Source organism: Dysidea avara, chromosome 9, assembly GCF_963678975.1.
Source record: "Dysidea avara chromosome 9, odDysAvar1.4, whole genome shotgun sequence".
In the NCBI taxonomy this organism is placed as follows: domain Eukaryota; kingdom Metazoa; phylum Porifera; class Demospongiae; order Dictyoceratida; family Dysideidae; genus Dysidea; species Dysidea avara.
This window is the reverse complement of record NC_089280.1, coordinates 26,475,482-26,495,047: the sequence shown is the minus strand read 5'-3', so window position 1 is coordinate 26,495,047 and position 19,566 is coordinate 26,475,482. Positions and strand designations below refer to the sequence as shown.

At 37.9% G+C, this 19,566-nt stretch overlaps 3 protein-coding genes across 4 annotated transcripts; 1 reads left to right on the top strand and 2 right to left on the bottom strand.

The window, feature by feature from the left end:
* Positions 1-6: 6 nt before the first annotated feature.
* On the bottom strand, positions 7-4,433 carry LOC136266116 (GDP-fucose protein O-fucosyltransferase 1-like). 2 transcript variants are annotated; one of them, XM_066061080.1, is made up of 7 exons: positions 4,078-4,433; positions 3,191-3,306; positions 1,262-1,385; positions 1,052-1,214; positions 799-994; positions 367-594; positions 7-207 (listed from the first exon to the last, which is right to left on the bottom strand). In XM_066061080.1, exons 1-7 carry the CDS (start codon positions 4,277-4,279, stop codon positions 52-54), a joined length of 1,185 nt encoding a protein of 394 aa, XP_065917152.1. In that variant the 5' UTR covers positions 4,280-4,433; the 3' UTR covers positions 7-51. The 2 variants fall into 2 exon arrangements, with proteins under 2 accessions (XP_065917152.1, XP_065917151.1); XM_066061079.1 differs by having other exon boundaries at positions 7-213; positions 4,078-4,431.
* On the top strand, positions 4,351-8,831 carry LOC136266119 (eukaryotic translation initiation factor 3 subunit G-like). Its single transcript, XM_066061085.1, has 10 exons — positions 4,351-4,486; positions 5,713-5,783; positions 5,833-5,921; positions 6,290-6,349; positions 6,643-6,750; positions 6,807-6,951; positions 8,113-8,238; positions 8,370-8,503; positions 8,555-8,661; positions 8,722-8,831. Exons 1-10 carry the CDS (start codon positions 4,461-4,463, stop codon positions 8,738-8,740), a joined length of 885 nt encoding a protein of 294 aa, XP_065917157.1. The 5' UTR covers positions 4,351-4,460; the 3' UTR covers positions 8,741-8,831.
* Positions 8,663-18,389, bottom strand: LOC136267621 (leucine-rich repeat serine/threonine-protein kinase 1-like). Its single transcript, XM_066062780.1, has 12 exons — positions 18,329-18,389; positions 17,871-18,030; positions 17,402-17,478; positions 17,159-17,287; positions 16,028-17,106; positions 15,870-15,977; positions 15,164-15,442; positions 14,832-15,116; positions 14,655-14,780; positions 12,161-12,466; positions 10,945-11,551; positions 8,663-9,216 (listed from the first exon to the last, which is right to left on the bottom strand). The coding sequence occupies exons 1-12, from the start codon at positions 18,387-18,389 to the stop codon at positions 8,804-8,806; spliced, it is 3,630 nt and encodes a 1,209-aa protein (XP_065918852.1). The 3' UTR covers positions 8,663-8,803.
* Positions 18,390-19,566: the final 1,177 nt, after the last annotated feature.

The window sequence follows — 19,566 nt, the reverse complement described above, 5'->3', positions numbered from 1 at the left end:
CACCTATTCTGTTCGGAGTTTTTTTTTCTTACACAAACTATAAATACAAAATTACGAATAATTCCAAAATGATGATGGTTTATTGTTCACATTTCTATCACGTTTAACAATGGCAGTGAATGATGATACACAATTGCCAATGAAGTGATCTGATTGGCTGAGAATGGCCAGGTCAACTTGAGCATCAGGCGGCTGCCTCGTCACCACCTTTGTCTAAAATCAAATTATCAGCATACAACATACCACATAACCATATAGCATAAAATTATGATGGAAAAAGATGAGTTCCTGTTTTTTTTTTGGCAAGACTTAAAATTCATCAAATCTTCACATCATTTTTTTGCTACATGGTTGCTACATGCGTACTTTGCATTTGTGTTGCAGGCTATCCAGCATTAGGTCGGAGTCAGAAGCTACAAACACTGCCTTAGCTTGTAACTTTTCTACTGTATCTGCTGTTTGTTGTAATATGGCTTCTCTTGAAGGATAGCAGATGTCATATGTGAGTTTTCCACGGTAACCAAGGCATTGTGGGGACTCCATCATGTTAGTCATACGACTATTACCATCCTTAAGCATATCACAAGCCCTCACCTGTAACACAAGTCATTATACAGTGATATCCACATTAGTGCCCAGGACCACCCTTAGGACCAAAATAATTATAGCTTCAATACTGACATGGTCTTATAATGAGGTCATGAAGTACACTTTAGTTGTGTTTGGGACCTACTTGACATGGTCTTATTAAAGAGACAGCCAGGTTTCACTGTACAGGCATAACAACACATCACTTACCCAATCACTTCCCATCCGAAGATGAATCCCAACATACGGCCCATCACCAATGTGTTCTTGTATGAAGTTATTAGCTAAGGAAGTGACGGATTGGGACCACTTGAAGTAATGCTGCAAGTGTCTGTTATATTCTGCCACAGGGAAACTCCCTGGGGCTCCAGCTAACGCAATAACCGGATGTTCAGCAACTGGAAATCTACACACAAACACACAAGCGATACACGGACTATCATCATTTTAAGCATTTCATTACCTTGTATACCATTGCTCAGCATTCCTTGGGATATTGAGTGTATCATAATTTAATTGGTAGTTATGATGAGCATCAAAATCAATATTGAAGTGGTCCCAGAACGGACCAAATGGGTTACCCTCCTTCATTCTCGGACACCCACCACCATTACCATAGCAATAACCTGTGAGGTGATGATATTGTTAATAAGGGACCATCTCCCCCTGTTACCTGCACGATGTCCAGGAGGCCACACCACAGGAGCTAGCTCCTTCATAAACATCTCCATAGTAATCACCTTATGATAAGACTTTATTGTTGTGAGATCAAAGTAGTCAGTGAATGGCACCCTCTCCTGTAGTGATGGTAACAAGTTGATGCTGTATGGCTACAAAACTTTGCTTTTGGCAATTAATACATAATTGTTTTGCCAAACTAGTAAATCGTGACCCATAATAGTACATTCTAAGCTCAGCAATGGTTTTGTTAAAACTTTTATTAACCAGGAATTTACCATACAGCATGAACACTTCGCCCGATCTTTGAAAATGCTGATATAATATTGCTAGCCCGAGTACATAATTCAGACATTATTGATCAAACTATAGTGTGCTACCATGTGACACTCTTTGCATACTTTGCAGCCAGCTTGCTAATCTATTTTTGATTGTTATATAAACAGGAAACACCTCAGTACACACTATGGATATTCAGTGACAGTTGTTGTCACGCAAGATCACTTCCTTCCTGCATTGGTTACTAACAAGCCATCTAAAGTCCTGAGTAAGCCTGTGAGCTGTCAGGAAATGACTGACTATCATTGTTAGAAAATTAGTAAATTTTATTGGATTTCTTTACATAATGTAACTATAGGAAACAAGAGGCTATAACTGGTACTATCTATATGTATATAGAGTACTTTATCACCACGATGAGTAGAATCATACGTAAAGCTTGACTGAACACAGATAGAAATCTACATGGATTTTAGTCAGAATGTACACAGAGTAAAGGCACAGCCTGTATAACAATTTTGGTCCCTTGAAAACAAAAATTTGGTCCTTGAAACTACATCACTCATCAATACTAAGCCACAAACACAGCATAGCTACAAGCCCTTAATGGTGAACATATTTTAATTAATATTATAAACATTATTTTAAGAATAGCAGAGATGAAACAAGGTTAATGGTTATTAGCGAAGAAACCATGACTGCCATGAAATAGTTTAAGTGATTAGCATCAAACCTTATCAGTGTAGTGACTCATGACTATATTGGTACAATGACAGAGCAGATCACTACAGTACACTGACTACATATCAGATATCTACATCATCACATAAATTACATCATTTAGTAAACATGGCAAATTTTGATTACAGGTAAGAGTGACATTACATCCAATAAATACATTATATCCTATAATACATGTAAAAGGATGATTTAAGATACAAAATTATTGTTTGCTGTGCTGAAACGCAACCCAAAGTGGTAAGTAACTTTCCCATCAAATGGCAGCCATATATAGTCAAATCTTGCATATAGCAACCATAATATTCTTGGTAGTCTTGTCAATTAAGTCCCAAACGTATAAGGTGTATATATACTTAGTGGCTTCATTATACAATTACATTAATTACAATGTACCAACAAGAAGATTTGGTCTCAGACTACCTATACCTTAGTGGCAGAATCTAATTTAGTCAGTGTGTTCTATCTGCAAGAAAATGTCCAAGCAAAATATGTAGATATAAAATAGCACTATCCTGTATGTGATAGTGCTACCTACATGATCTTATCAATGCCAGCCAAGTGCTGTCAGAAAGGACGGCTATTTCGTTCTTAGCTTTTTTTTTTTAATTTATTTATAGTAAACACCACAGGTGAGATGCAAAATTCAGATAGAAGCCTGCCATGGGGTACTACAACTAGCTATAATAGGCAATGATAACATAGCTCACACACATCACTCATGCCAGAGTAAACAGTGACATAGGTAATGATCTTATGAACAGCCCATAAGTGCCACAATGCACTCGTAGGTTTTACATTGCAATCCACTTAAGTAGGCTAACGATGGATGACAGGGTTTGGCCACTTGAGCTCTTATTTGTATTACAAAGACCATAAGGGACTACTGGATAACATATTTACTAACCGATCCACCAGTCATTGGTCGATACTTGACAAACGGAGGTAGCACTAATGTCCTGTCCAGACCTTTAGCAAACGCAAGAGCTCCAATATATTGGCTCATCTGGTTACCAAATCTTCCTATATACAATGATACAAAGCCATATGTTATAGCTTGCAACTAGAGCTTTTACACATGCAAATTCTATCACAGCAAAAATACAGACAGACAGACAGACATCAAGTATTCCCTATAATGTACTGTGATCAAGTACACCACCATGCAGCTACATCTATATATACATACACTAGCACTGACACTGTTATCAAATACAAAGATGAGTGAACTTGCCTACCATCTGAGTCATACATTTCACCCCCTGCCCCAGCTCTACATTGGTGGCCCCACCTACTATAACTAAGGCATAGTCAGTAACACTATTTACAAGCCTTTCATTTAGGCAAGGGAGAGGACCTCAAACAAAAAGTGGATGGGCCACGGAGGACTGGAGTCAATGACCTGGTCCAGAAAAAAGGTCATATCATAACACATGATGTGGCTGTTGTTGTAAGACCAATGCGAAGGCCTAGGAACCCTGGCTTCACCTTGATCTTCACCATAAACAAGAAAGGAGTCCACAACTTGCCTAAATCTTGTATAAGATTTCAAATCTTAGGAAATGGCAATATTTCAGAGTGACTATCTGAGGATGTTTAGTATCCGAAACATGTATATGGAAATTTTTTTTTGTCACAATGTTAGATTTCAAATCTCGTACCAAGATTTCAAGAATTGTGGATTCCATGGGGACAAGGGTGCTGCCATTAGCCATACTACTAATCAGTGGTTATCGTGGTTATCATGCAGCTCCACCATGAAGAGGTTGGCACACAGTACAATAGCTAGCTCACCCATGCAGGGACAGAACATGATGTATCCTTTTGGGTCAACTTGCACCTCCTCTTCTTTCAGGCTCGTGTTATCTGCCATCACGTGCAGTGTGTTGGCTACTTCAACAACATCTGATGATTGCATATTCACTACAATGGCTCGTACAATAACTAGGAGTGACACGAGCAATACTGTAGCGTGTATCAGCCAGCGGTGACCCATTACAACTGTGATTTACACTAAACTACTCCACAACGTCACCAATGAGACATGCTAGGGGCTTAGTCGAGTTGAGGGTGCCGTGCCGTGCGAGCCACACAAGCTTGAGCTACTGTGCTTCTAATATTTTGGTTATCATCAACAGCGGTTTACTTCGCTCTGTATAGCAGAGGAAACGCTGAGAATGTCGCTTGAAGATGACTTTACAAGGTGCGTAGCATTATTAGCAGTTACGTATTAGCTTGTTGCCAGTAGCTAATTTCATGCTTCGCGTTAAGTTGGTGGGCAATATATGGATGCACACCACGTGTAGACCAACTCATCTTTTTCAATAAGCACTCACTCAATCGACGTGATGCTTTCTAGTATAAGTGTCCACACATTGCATTAATACAGCACGCCCTTATGTATTGTGTTCAAGTCGTGATGGTAGTTCAATTCCAGCCACGTATTGTGACTGCATTGTTTATAAAATGTGTAGCTTTCACAAACTTTTCACATATATTCTTGTGGCTGTAGTTGCGATTACAAAGTATGCAGTAGTAGCTATACTGTGACTGGAAATTTGAGCTAAAATATTGAGGCAATTACTCTACAAGGATATAGTTCTGTACTGCCAGTGTGGCTGTGATCAAGAATTTTGATTATCAAAATTTTGCCATCATTGCTTGATTTCACCAATAAAAGAACCTTGTTTCTTGATTGGCAACTGTAAGATCTTGTGACATGTTTTCAAAAGTGCTTGATAGCCACTTTTGCAGACATGTTGATCTTGTTTCACTGTGCAAAAGCCCCTGACTCCGGTCATAAGTGTTTCATCAGACAGTATAGAAGAGAGCTGAGTGTGTTTATAGAAGAGAAGAGAGTGTTTCATCTCCTTGTACTATTTTATAGCACCCACATAAACAAAAAAACGTAGGAGAAAAGTGAGTGTATATGATAGTGCCATAATAATAGCCAAAGAGAAGAAAAATTAATTGCAATGAACCGCTGTAAAATTTAAATGTTAACATTAAGGATGGGAAATATTTCAATAATATCGAGAAATTCAATATTTTATCGATGTGCAAAAATGATATCGAGATACAGCACAATGTGTTGTAGTTGCTGTTACCTTGGTAACTATGATGCAACATCTTGTGCAAAAAACATGGGTACAGCTCAGACATACAATGCTAGGTAATGACAACCAGCTACTATGCAATAAATCAACATTCTTGGAAATTGGACAGGCAGGTCAGTTGATATGGGCCAGTTATGAGTTATTTAAGAGACATATCACAATATTAGTAGTTATCGAGATGATGTGCCAAAATATTATCAATATTTGTTTTTTGAAGATATCACCCACCCCTAGTTAACATCCACAGATCTATATAGGGCATGAATCAGCCATGATGTTGTGTCCTTTATTACCATGGTAACTGCTGTTCTAGGCCCGGCAACAATGAGGGCTCAAGTTGGGCTGCTCTAATGGAGGAAGAGGAGAGCAGTAAGATCACACCAGGTGAGGTCAACAAAGTTCACCGACTGTCAGTGACCTACTCTTGTTGTAGACAACCTACCAAAGCCTAGTGAGACAATCGATGGTAATACCAAGACAGTCATAGAATTTAGTGTGAATGATACTGGCAAAGTTGTGAAGGTGTGTACAGGAGGTTGTGAAGTTCTTGTAACTCAGTGTACCTACCACATGTATTGTTAAGTTATAACAACAGGCTAATCTCAATCCACTGTACTTGAGCATGCTAAAATATTTGCACAAGTGTACTTTCTTTCAATAGAGCCAAATTTTATGAATGGTGCTTTCACAATTTTATGCACACTTTTAGATTTGATGTTCAAGATTTTACCTGTAATGCATTAGGTACATGTGGCCACTAGTTCTTGTGTCCATGGGCCATCATGTTTAGTTCTATCTACACATGTTGTAAGTTGTTGTTTTTTTTAATTGCAAAAATTTTGCAAGTAGTTGTAATGTTATGTGTCCAACATTCATCGTTGTCACTACAGACAACAAGAATATACAGGATTGAGAGGAGGAGAGTATCCAAGGGTATCCTGAAGAGAAAGGTGAGGCATATGTAACCACTGTAGTTACTGTGTTTGGTGGTATTTGTGTTATTGTCAGTCATGATATTTGGTGTACGTTGGGACCATTCATTCCTTATTGATGCATGTCATGATCTAGTATTCTATGTAGAAACGGACCATGAACAATATCAAGGAGCCAAGTATGCTTTTTATTCTTTTTAGTAAAAAAAATTAGTGGGTAAAGTATTTTAAGATAATATGATGCAATATTTGTAGAGTAAAGTATTAAATGTTTATTATCACTCAGCACTAATGTTGAAAATATCTTTTAGATGTGGAAAAGATTCGGTGATGCAGAGAACGATAAGGGCTCAGGTCCTGACCCGGCAACCACACAAGTTGCTGACGAAGTATTTCTAACATTGACGACTAGCAAAGAGGTAAGTCACCGGATAAATCAAATGTTGTGTTTTTATGTTACATAAATTTATTGTAGAATTTGGACCAAAGTGAAACAGAGATGCTAAAGAAGGCTCTTGGCCCCAAGATGGTGTCATGTCGTATCTGCAAGGGTGATCATTGGACCACTAAATGTCCTTTTAAGGATACAATGAAGATGGACGACCCTGATGATTCAAAAGGTAACCATGACACCCTAGCTTACACCTTCAGTCCAGCACAGTTGAGAACAGGTCACTAAAATAGAATCACCTGACCTGCCAAATATAGTCACCTGCTTAATATAGTCACTGTGTAATAAGGAAACTGCCAACTTGAGAATACCCAAATGTGTTACTTGTGTACGAAGTGACCTGTCTAATGTAACCACCAACTCAATAAGGTTTGGCCCAATGGCTACTGGATTAGTTTCCTGATCACATCTAGATTCGAATCATTATAGCCAACTGGTTTGAGAATGTCAGTTCTTATTGTTCGCTTATGCAAACAGCGTAACACATCATAAAGCAACACATCAGTACAAATCAGTGTGTGATCTGAAAGTACATATTAGAACTGTGAACTTCCTGTAGTTGTGTAATATTATGTGCCATTTCCTGCATTATCATATAAGCGTATAAGAATTTCATGGAAACATGTAGAAATTAATCACCTAGGAGGAAGCATGTTAAATTAGCGTATAGTATAAACTTAGGCGGTATAAAACTTAGGTGAAATCTGATTGACAGAAAAAAACTTTGGTGAACCTTGTCTTTAGTTATTCATTGCGATTGCATGTAGCTAAAGATAGCTGGAAATATACTTTAACAGAAAAAAATATTTGGCATATTAAAGGACAATTTGCCAATGTTTTATACTGCCAAAGTTTTACTATACAGCATATATCAATTTTGATCAAAATTTTAGAAAGCTTAGTATTAACTGATGTTACTATTAGGGCTGAAACAATCCATGGCTTTTTAGTATTCGAGTACTCTCTAGAGTTAATGATCAAGTATTCACAAATGCTAGCTACTTGTAGTCATACACATTTGACATGTTTTGTACCAACCTTAAACAGTTTACAGCTTTTCAAGTAACAACAATGATACACACACTGTATTAAAGTACTGATGTTAGTGTCCCTGACAAATACTTATGCCGATCAAACTACAGCCTTTATTGTGTCACTCCCTGATGACAAATACATCATGTGAGCTGGGTCACGTGATCTTAACAAGTACTCAAGTACCAATTTTACTATCCGAGTACCAAAATCCTTGATGAGTACTCACCAAGTATTAGTATTTGTTTCAGCCCTAATTACTGTAGTGATTACATCATTGTATCTGTTGTTGCCTCAGGCAATATGGCACCAGGAGACAACAAACCAGAACTGGGGGGTCCACCCACAACCAAGTATATTCCCCCAAGCCTCAGGGGGGAGGGGGCATCAAGACAAGGAGAGTCGATGAACCGCGGTGGAAGAGGTTAGTGGTGATCATTGATAACTGCAATGAATAAAGCTTTATGGTTTTAGTTTGCAAAAAAAAATGCTAAAGTTTATTTCACATGTATATTTGTGAGTTATCTGTGTGTTATTAGTGTTCCCCCTCACTAGATGATACGGCAACTGTCAGAGTTACTAACTTGTCTGAGGAGACAAAGGAACAAGACTTGAGGGACCTGTTCGGCCATTTTGGTCCAATTCATCGTGTCTACTTGGCCAAGGATAAGACAATGCAACGCTCAAAGGTGACAACATCACTGAAGAGAGTCAATATAATAACTGTTATCCTCATACAGGGATTTGCCTTCATCAACTACTATAAACGTACCGATGCTCAGATGGCTATCCAAGAATTAGATGGACATGGCTATGACCATCTAATCCTCAAAGTGGAATGGGCAAAGTTAGTTATATAAATATAATATTAACACAAAATGTAATGCGTACTCTTTTGTCCATACAGACCATCTGGGAGAGACTAATATTCCTAATTTGTACCTACATAATTATAAACTGTATAAATTAATCTGTCAGTAAATATTTGGCTAAACCAGATGTACTAGAACACACAAATTATTGTCCCCTTCCTCCTCTTCTTTATCGGGATCATCTGTATCCTTCTCTGTGTCTTTCTCACTGTTCCAAGGACTGCTGTATCCACGTCCAATGCTGAGCACCAATGAGCAAGCCACTCCTTGTCTAAACTCATTTCCATGGTGATCCTCACCCTCAGGGCTTAAGAACACTTTTATCAAATTCCCTTGGCAACCCATGGTGCCATGAGCTGCGATGAGAGCCTGTACTGGTCCACGATGAGCATACCTCTCCAGTGGGGAGTGTGGTAACACATTCATGATTTGGTCTGGATCACGTGTTACACTCTGTAGCTCCACTGACATACAGTCACCAGACTCAGTACCAATGTACAAGTTGGGCTCCACCACTCTAATACAAGTGACTGCAAAATACAATGTGTCATTACAAGATTACAATGGGAAAGATATAGTCTACAATAAGACTGCTTTACACTGTCACAAACACTAATAATAAGCAGTATTTGGAAAGTGAAATTCAAGGAATATAGTCACTATATCTCAAATTTTAAATTTATGTTCAGGAACCTCTCTAAGGAGATGGTGTTACATGGTAATAAATGATCCTATGCCTTGGATACTTAATTTTAAGTAGTAACATTAATGTACTTTGATCTGGTCTGATGTAGTGAAGGTCTGCACCCTAGTGAAGTTTGAAGTCTATTTCTGGTGGACTCTTCTCATAGACTGCGTAAAAATTTGTGCGAGCATACTAGAAAACATATGACTAGACATAGCTAGGGTAGGATATAACCAAGAATATGTATATAACATTTTAAAGTATGGCTAACTGAGATATCCTTAACTTTTAAACTACTACAATGCATTGTCAATTTTGTAATTGATGGATGTTCTATTACAGTATTTTGCTGTTGGGAGCTTTGAAACCTTTAGTTGTAACAATTTAGTGATTGAATTGTATGACTACAGGGCACAGTGCATGCAAACACACACGGGGCAGGGAATGTGACTTTAAACCACACATACATTTTGCTTCACTTACAGCATATTGTAAAACAAAAATGAAGAACTCCTGAGAAAGACTAGATGCAGCACTTATATGGCCTGTGATTTATATCATTCCAGTGCTGACTTAAAAGAATCTGGAGTTAAATCTGTTTCCTTTGACCCAATTGAACATTGAATGTTATACCAGTATATTGAAGTGTATGGTGTGACTCTAATAGAGTCTGTAGAAGTTTAACATCAGAAAATATTGACTTTAGTACACATCTAGCCTGCAGCACACAACACTAACTATCCAAGAATAGAGGTTGCAACATAACCCATTACAGCTATTCATAAAAGGAATGGAATGAATTTTCAATAGCTCCGATCTGCAAGTTGGTCAATGACAAGCCCTATTGGTTGGTCAAAAAAAAAAATTGTAGGAATTGATAATTCCAACTGAGTTTGTGTCCAATAATAAATAATACAAAGTTTGAATAGCAATTTTAGTTGTGAGCTTTTCAACTGCTATATTATGTTGACCCAACTATTTTAAGTAAAAGACTGGATAATATCTGAATGTACAGGTACAGAAATTTTGAGTAACAATTTGAATCTAGTCTACAATCAGAAATGGTTTTAACTAATTAAAAGTAGAAATTTAATTTTATTATGCTGTGTGGTCCAAAAATAACTAGACATGTTGCCCCCTGAGTATAGAGGGATCACTTTATCATAAAAATGACAATAGTTTTACTTTAGATGTCCGCAAAGATTTTGTACAAGCTTCAAAAGTACCCAATTTAGCATAAATTTGCAAAATGGTACATATAATATAAGGGCATTGGTCTCGGCTATATAAGTGGCTAACTTGGCCTCAGTGATTGGTAGTGTAGGTAGCGGTGGTGATAAGTTACTATAATAAACAGATGTACAGACAGATGTGATATTAGGCTACTGAATGGTAATAAATGTCATGCTATTAATACACCACACCAAATGGCAGAAAACTTTAGCAAGATTTTAAGTTGTGTGCTTGCACCTCATCATGATACAAGCCCCCCATAGTATTGTGAAACAATGAAACTACTTTTGTTTTCCCCTGAAAATCTTTTCTGCCACACAGTAGGTTACTATTGCAGTACCATTTTCACTTAGACTGACAATCCTGATAATCTCCTTAGAGTGGCCATCCCAACAGGTCACCACTGATGCCTGTTCAGCCATAGTGAACACTAACAAGTGATCATCTGCTACACAACACTCAATGGCTACCACCAGGCCAGTTGTAGTCAGAGGTAGTGAAATGATGTTATCTTGTATTTGCTGATGATCACACTCAGCAACATCTACTGGAAACCTCAGGATCTCTATGAGGTCTGGTCCTGTACTGCACCATAGCTCAACATGTGTCTCACACCAACAAGCCTTCATTGTCTCTAACACTTCACCCCTCAGTTCATAACAGTATTTCACCCAGCTGTCTGGGTGTTGATTATCTTCCAGTGACAGGAGGTGGACATTTCCAAGTGACTGACCAGCAAACAAGGCAGTGAGGTTGTTAGCATACACCTCTAAACACTTCAGTTCACAAGTACATTTGGCACAAGCTGTTGGTTGGTATCGAGTTGTCAACGTCTTATTAGATGCATCATAGATGGCTAACTTGTCAGCATAACCCACCACCGCTGATCTGTGTAGCTGACACACACATATCTTATCATCAATATTAGATGGTAGCTTTCCAACAGACTAGAAAATGTAACAGAGATACTTATAGACATACACAGCGTTGGGAGTAATGCGTTACTTATGTAACACGTTACGTAATATTATTACTTTTGTGGTAACAAAGTAATATAACGAAATACGCTATGAAAACAGGTATTATAACGCAAGTTACTTTACTAACAAATGTAACGTGTTACATAAGTAATGGTTACTGTAACGAGTCTAATATTACGATATATTATTACTACAAGTAACAAAGTTACTTATCTCATTAGTAATCCTCTGAGTAATGCCTAACCACAACGAAGTAACGAAGCCTACTGAATGAAGCTTATTCACTAGCTTCTTACTTATAACCAAGATTTGCACATTGTCCAAAAACGCAATCATGTCACGTGATAAGGTGATAGTTTCACACGTAACAGCTTAAGGCTGTGGACACAAAGTAATAATTATGTAATATTATTATAGTTACTTTATTTTATGGGTAATATGTAACTGTAACTAAATAGTTCAGTTGCAAGTAATATGTAATATTTGACTAGTTACTTTTACAAAGTAACTTGCCCAACACTGGACATACAACATGTTAGATTGCCGTACATGTAGCATATTATGTGATGTGCTAACCATGAACTCCAATCTAGATGGGTGGCTTTGTTGTATCACTGTTAACTCAAGCCTTGATCGTACACTAGGGTCATCTTGCCTTCTTACAGGACATTCAGTAACAGCCCACAAACACTGCACACCATTGGCATACACCACAGCAATGGTGGAAATAGAGCTAAATGTGACTATTGTGTGCTTATTAATGGGAGATGAATGAGAATTTTGCAGCTGGGTAGACACTTCCTCTGCAGATGGACGCTTGAAGTAATCTTGTTTCCAACAGTGATGGATACATTCGTAAAATATAACTGGGTAAACTGGATCCTGTGTACAAGCAAAGGATAGTGTCTTGGTGTACAAACTATCACAATGTTGAGTGTGTGTGTGTGACTGTGTGTGTGTGTGTGTGTGTGTGCGTGTGTGTGTGTGTGTGTGTGTGTGTGTGTGTGTGTGTGTGTGTGTGTGTGTGTGTGTGTGTGTGTGTGTGTGTGTGTACCTGTCTCTCTATTTGCGTGGTTGCATGTGTGTATACATGCATTTGAGCAGCATGTGTGTTTGTGCAAGACTGGAGGAATTGATCTAGTTGGCCAAGTTTAGGCCTGTCCAAGCTGACTATCTTTTAGTAAATGTAATAAAATAGATAATAATTATCTACAAAACACTCGAAGAGTTGGATCCAATCTGAGGCATGACAGCTGACAGTATATATTATCCATACAAAACAGCCAAGCTGTGAAAAATGGTGTGACATTCGGGTGAAAAGTGTGAAAACAAAGGTGGCAGCTCTGCAATGATTTTAATGCTACAGCCGTTATTAATTTTATTAGCATTAACATCATTGCAGCTATTTCTTGGTTGCCAACACAACTCTTTCACCTGGGCTTTTGAAGACTGCACCATTTTTTCACAGCATGGCTGTTTTCGTGTGGATTTTACATTTTTTGTACTTTATAAGGTCCCCAAACCAGCCTATGGCTGACGTTAAGGGTTTTTTACTCACATTTCTTCTTTTCTATACACTCAATGATGATTACTGAGACAGAACTATAAATGTATGTTTTATTTCAACATTTGGTAGTATTATTGTAATTTTTGAGGACATCTAATAGAATACAATAGAACAGTCGAACAATCAACAAAATTATAAACATTTACTAATAAGCGGAGAATTTTCATTTATACAGTGGGCTAATCAGCCAAGATAGCAGTGGTTCAGTAGTCAAGGATGTGGGTGTTAGGTATGGAGGTCCCTGCCCGGTAAGTTTTCATCACCTTTTACCCCACAGTGACTGCTCTATTAGAGTATCTTGGCAATTTTATTTTTATTATTAACACTTTACAGTGACCAGCACTGAAGGTCTTACACTTGCTTGGTTTTTGCTTTGTAACTCTATTGTTCTTCATACCATCAAAAGGCACCCCTACAATGATCAGCCTATGTACACACCAATTTTCAATACTTGGCTCATCCTATACCTGTGACAAAAGTTTGATCTTTTTCACACGAATAAACATTCATAATTACATGATTATTTATCAGATTCATTGCAAACTTAGTACATGAATTCATCTTTACACGCTCTTCATTTGTGCTAAGTTCGAGGCAATCAAGTTACACATTTGCATTTTTATAAAGCATGTGAAACTGTACATCCCCTACAGCTTAAGAAAAATCTAAATTTTGAATTCCTATATCTCGCAAATGGCTGGAGTGAATTTAATCAAGTTTGCTGTGTGGCCTACCATACCTAGTGGACAGCTATAATGGTGTGCTTTGGAGAAAGAGCCATTGAGCTATGCACGTGTGAAAACGCTATTTTCTTTCTTCCTGTCAATGTGGTGTGCCGGCTTGATATGTATTTGCCTAATAGTTGTACGTGGCTGTTAAAAAAATCACTGTTAAATGTTATCAATCAGACCTTTAGACCTATTGAAACACAACTGCAAAAGTTCAATTTGTCTTAAACATCAACAACACGATTAAAAGTACTTAATACATGAGAAGAAGCTGGCCAGGGTGAGCAAGTTACATCAATTCCAATTCAATAGTAAGCACAAGTAGTTCTTAATTTACGAATTATTTTAAATGATAAACTGCTTTTTGCTATAATAGAGCTTTTTCTTAAGGAGGGGTCCCATAGAACCCTAGTAGCTTCCCTATCTCCGACCCCTAGATCCACTGCAGTATTATATATTTCACTTGTGAAGTGCAAAGATAGTTAACAAAACAGTTACAATAGTTTTGACAATTGCTTACAGAGGCAGTTAAACAGATGAAGTATTTGGCAAGAAATTAAACCGACCTTGTTACATATTCTGGTAGTACCATAACTCGGGCAGCTATCAAGTATATAGGGCCTTCAAATTCCCAGAATTTTCACTGATTCTAACTCTATACTTAGCCAGTCCCCCCAATATATTCTTAAGCCCTTAATTCCACCACTGGTCCAAACATCTTCCTCCAGCCCTGTTGTGTCCATGCACGTATGTACATTGTAGTCATTCTCATTACCATTGATGTAATTTTTGGTCGTTTTCCTGCTGCAATTAATTGTCCAAAATTAGGAACTCCTTTTAGTGGGACATTTCTCAATGTCAACATCACATACAGTATCATTCCTAAGGAGTAGATGTCCACCTGGAAGTTAAACATGTCACACTACACTTCAACTGTTATAGCTATAATCACCTTTTCATTGTCACTGTTTGGAATGCTGACAACTTCAGGAGCTTTGTAACCATCTTCATTATGCGGGTACCGGAATGCAGTGACTCTGACCCCAATTCCAAAGTCACTCAGTTTCACAAGCACTTTAGTGCCACTAACACATAAGCAACTCTCACAGTTCCATTTCTGAGGGTTGTTAGCAGATACATGGTTCTCATCAGGATATGAGAATACTACAATGCTACTTGGCTTTACGTTTCTATGGACTATTCTTTGCCCATGGAAGTATTCCAAAGCAGATGAAATCTATGCAAACAAGCTCATTACATTACATCAATAAAGACCCAGCTTACTTGTTGCATTGTGAGCAGCAGAGCTGTAGAGCATATAAAGTTATCTCTGTACCGATACTTATCAATAATTGATTGCAGGTCCCCCATAGGGGCTAACTCCAGCACAATCCCATGAGGCTTTGAAAAGATGCCAAGAATTTTTACTATGTTATCATGTTCTTTAAAGTAGAGCAACTTGTCTATCTCTTTGCGAACACTTTTGTAAGTACTTTCAACGACATTATCACCAGACAAAGAATGTGATTTGATGATTTTAATTGTCACATTCTTTTGGTAGTCCTGCAATACATATATACAATGTATGGTATGTGTAATAGTTGTGACATGGGCATGAGGGCTTTGCCTGATATGTATGCCGACTGCCCAAGGGCCGCTTCAGCCTTTGCATGTAATCACTATCTGACTGAAGCACTACGACACCACTTGGTTATATACACTTATTGGCAAAGTTACTTATCTGACCGACAGAATACAGAATACATGGGTTAATAATAAAACCACTATCAAAACACATGAATGTCAGGTCACTTATCCTAATCCACAGCCCTAGGAAATATTAAGGCCAAAAACCAGCAACTCAAGACCAAGTGAGACTATAATCATCCCCGTCATCCTCACTTCCCTCTCCAGGTGTTAACATTGGCAGCAATGCAGGTATTTGGGCTCATGTATTACGTAATATATAAACCAGCAAATGCAAACACACCTTGAAAACATTACCAAATGCACCAGATTTTTCTTTATCCATCTCTCCATAGTGCTGACTGAATGAATCAGGAGAATACACTTTGTCTGCTGGTATATCCAGGAACATCTAAAAATTTTACTAGCATATGTATTTGTCACCGTGCAAAAACTACATACCAGGTCTGGGGCTAGACAGTCAACCTGTAGGTATCCATGTTTAGGACAAGCTATTCCATCACCAGTGTCAGCCTTCAATAGACACTGATTAATGTGAAAGTAGTAAATGATATTCTTTTCTTGAGACAAGTCTTGAATGGTGTGATGCTTACGGCAACAGCACACCTGCTCCTGTAGCTTTGCTGCTTCAGGTAAATCAAACTTATCAACTGGCTCATCCCCTAGGCATAATGGACAAGGGATTAGTTCCTTCACCCAAGTTGGGTCACCAAGAAATGTTGGCTGGCTGAACACTTCTGACACTAACTTATCAATTGTTTCAACAGCAAATGTCAATAGCTCAGCAGTATGCTGGAACATCTCTGGGACACATTTAATTGTTCGTTTAGAATTGTAATTAGATTTATGAATGAATGCAACATCATTTACTTCAATCAAGACACCAGAATGAAACTTAAATTGTGATTTCATCCACCGACCTTTACTGATATAGTGTAAGTTGGTCAAGTCTATTTTGTTGTATTTTGTATTCTGATTCATGTCCATATAGTCCCTGCCAGCAACACCTACTGTCAACAAGGTGGTATTCTTGACTGTAAGCCAAATATTGCGTTTGGAGTAAGTCCACCTTGGAGCATATTCTTCGCCAGCGTTTTCACTGCACTGACTCAATGCCTTGTTGATAATCTGAAAGAACACTTTCTCAGTATAAAAATGGGAAATTAGTTGTGGCCAAAAGCCAATAGGAATTCCATAAAAGACATACAGTCGACGTACCACAACCCTAGTACTTAAAATATGTATTGGTGGAGCAGCAGCAATTGCTGTTGAAAGATGTTTAGGTTGTTCTGGGATTGGTCCAAGAGTAAGTGGACGAGGGAAAGTCCCTAACATCAATTTTAGACTGGGGGGATCATCATCTAACAAGGCTGGTACTAGCAACATATTGAATTCTACTGGGATGACAATGTGACAGTTCTCCAGCAATGTAATAAAATCTTTTACATGTTCTTTTAGGATTTTCTTCTTCATAAGGTATTCTTCCAGGTGGTTTCTCTGAACGAGTCCAGTGCGATGACCTGTTCTCATTGTATACACATTTTGTCACACAATTATTTGATAATTACTCACCAAATCCTGGATTATGACGAGTTATAGAACTTTGCTTGGACACCAACAATACAAACAGAGAATTTAACCATTCAGGATCAGTAAAATAGTACTTTGAAAGGTTTGCAAATTCAAAATGAACAAGAAGTCCTACAAAAACATATAATTATTACCAAGGGTTCATAATATAAAAAGAGACTTCTCTTTTTATATTATGAACTCTTGTTATTACACATCACACATGTTATGACTGTCTTTTTTTACCTTTACTCTGTAAAAACAGCAAAATTGCCTTCACTTCTTCTTTACGGATATCAAATTGATCAGAAGTTGCAATTGATCTGTTAAGTAAATACAATTGTTGAGTCACCAACTAGCTTTGTTTAACTACTCTCTCATTAGAGTAGTGAATAAAGTTTTGCAAAGATGTATAGTTCCAGTTTATTGAGATGGTACAGTCTAGCCAGCCTAAAATTGCACAACCAAAGGAACTTAGCATAGGGCTTGAATACAATTTCACGTATGCAACTTAACTTTCAGAGAAGAGCAAAAAACTCCAAACCTGTCATATAAACCTCTCTAACAGAATAAGTCAAAAGTTCTAGGATACACAGTAGAGAACATTTGACTATAAGGATGGATTCTGATTATATACAAAGTAACACAAATTTATATTTGTATATTGACAGTGCATACATTTCAACTGTACTTAACAGAAACACACAATGCTTACTCCAAGTTGCTATAATTCAGTATAGGAAAAATTCCCCGTTCTCTATAAGGTCTGACTGCAAAGTTAATAAGTTCTTCTCCAAATTCTTTATAACCAAAAGGAATCTGCTCTTCCATCATCTTCATGTTTGGAGTAGTCCTTATAGCCATGGCCAAGTCATCTATATAACACATTTTATTACATGCACACAGCGTAAAATCACAGATGTTGTCACACTTGATTACACATCAGTGCTTTACGTAAACAGCATAGGTATAAAAATGTCTTTGCTAATCAACAAGCAATTTGGTTTTGTTTTACAACTATGGTATTGTAAGATTTTGCATAGTATAAATAGATTTTGTATTTCTGTACATTGCATCAAAGCTATCATTTGAATGCACTGTATATTCTGAGTCTTCTCTCAACTTTATGCTACTTGAAAGCATGTTTGTTGCATTTACATCATTCCTGGATACCTTCCTCGGTCCAGCAGCCAAATAATTGAACAACTTCAGTATACATCCAGTTCACTGACATTGTTGTTGAGTTTTGTGCTTAGTTGTCAGTGTTATTAATGCTCACATGATCACACACACCTAGGTGTAGCACCACAATAAGGGTGACCCGTTGAGGTAATTTGTATACCTGTTCCAACAAAACATTTTGAGCACGTTCTAAAAGTTTTCTTAGCATTCAAATAGCTAAAATGACGACCAGTAGGTGAGACAATTCTACCACTATTGCAGTTGTACAATACTGCTACCCACTGTGTCACCATCAGCATATCATACCCAGAGAGAAAGACCAGATAACTGTTTCATTAGAGGGACAAGACTAATGGTATACATTGGTACAGCCTGGCAATGTAGCTCCTTGTGCAGAACCCTCACATGGCTAAAGTGTGTTACCATCAAGAAACAGAGAGGCAGCATTATGATTGAAAGATTTTAGTAGCAGTGGTTGCAAGTGGTGGGTACAGATGAAACATGTTTAAGAGGACAGCATGTCTATTAAGCTATTGAGAGAGTTAAATGTGTTAGATGCATCCACTTGTAATACTCCTTCAGTACGGTAATCTCCCACATTGCGTGAACTGCTGATTCACAACCTCCTTGCTGACAGGCAAGACAGTCAGCAGCCGGCACTTGGAGAATGGACTTGGGAATCAAGCAATGTGAACTTCCCTGATTCCAACAGTGCATGCGTGAATCCCAAAATTCTTATCAATATCTACAAGGGGTTGCAATGCTTCTGGATAAACAAAATGTAGCAATTTTCCCTGCAATCAAAATAAGTGAGTGGCACAAATCAGAGGAAGCATTGTGAAGGGATGTACACAAATTCAGCCAGCTGTAAGCATCAAGCCCAGAAGGACTTGCTACTCCATCAACATGTCAACACAGTCATAATTGACAGGACACGAGCAATCTAGAAGAGGAACACCAGGAGCAACAAGGGCCTCAGAACAAGCAGGGTGTTTCTTAACAAGTTCATCAAGGACACTAGAATCCCCAACAGAAGCTAACAAAGAAAGGAAGGACCCATGGGAATTGTACATAAGTATCTGCAATGTAGCCTTTACCTTACGTTAAAATAAGCAAAACACGAGCATTATTTCCTGAGTTTTTACAGAATGGGTACAATGTAAATGATGCTGGATAGTAACACCCTCAACCACCAAAGCATCAATATCAGTTTAACTGGAGTGATATTG

Bases quoted from the DNA above. Each gene is read 5' to 3' on its own strand.
- LOC136266116 (XM_066061079.1), bottom strand. From the start codon at position 4,279: ATGGGTCACCGCTGGCTGATACACGCTACAGTATTGCTCGTGTCACTC. The intron at 3,307-4,077 runs GTGAGCTAGCTA...CATTGTATATAG, and splicing joins CATGTTCTGTCCCTGCATGG to GAAGATTTGGTAACCAGATG. The intron at 1,215-1,261 runs GTAACAGGGGGA...ATCACCTCACAG, and splicing joins GCCTCCTGGACATCGTGCAG to GTTATTGCTATGGTAATGGT.
- LOC136266119 (XM_066061085.1), top strand. From the start codon at position 4,461: ATGTCGCTTGAAGATGACTTTACAAG. The intron at 4,487-5,712 runs GTGCGTAGCATT...CTGCTGTTCTAG, and splicing joins CTTGAAGATGACTTTACAAG to GCCCGGCAACAATGAGGGCT. The intron at 6,751-6,806 runs GTAAGTCACCGG...AATTTATTGTAG, and splicing joins CATTGACGACTAGCAAAGAG to AATTTGGACCAAAGTGAAAC.
- LOC136267621 (XM_066062780.1), bottom strand. From the start codon at position 18,389: ATGTCAGTGAACTGGATGTATACTGAAGTTGTTCAATTATTTGGCTGC. The intron at 15,443-15,869 runs GTGTGTTTGCAT...TATGTATTGCAG, and splicing joins CATTTGGTAATGTTTTCAAG to GACTACCAAAAGAATGTGAC. The intron at 15,117-15,163 runs GTAAGCTGGGTC...TTGTTTGCATAG, and splicing joins TGCTGCTCACAATGCAACAA to ATTTCATCTGCTTTGGAATA.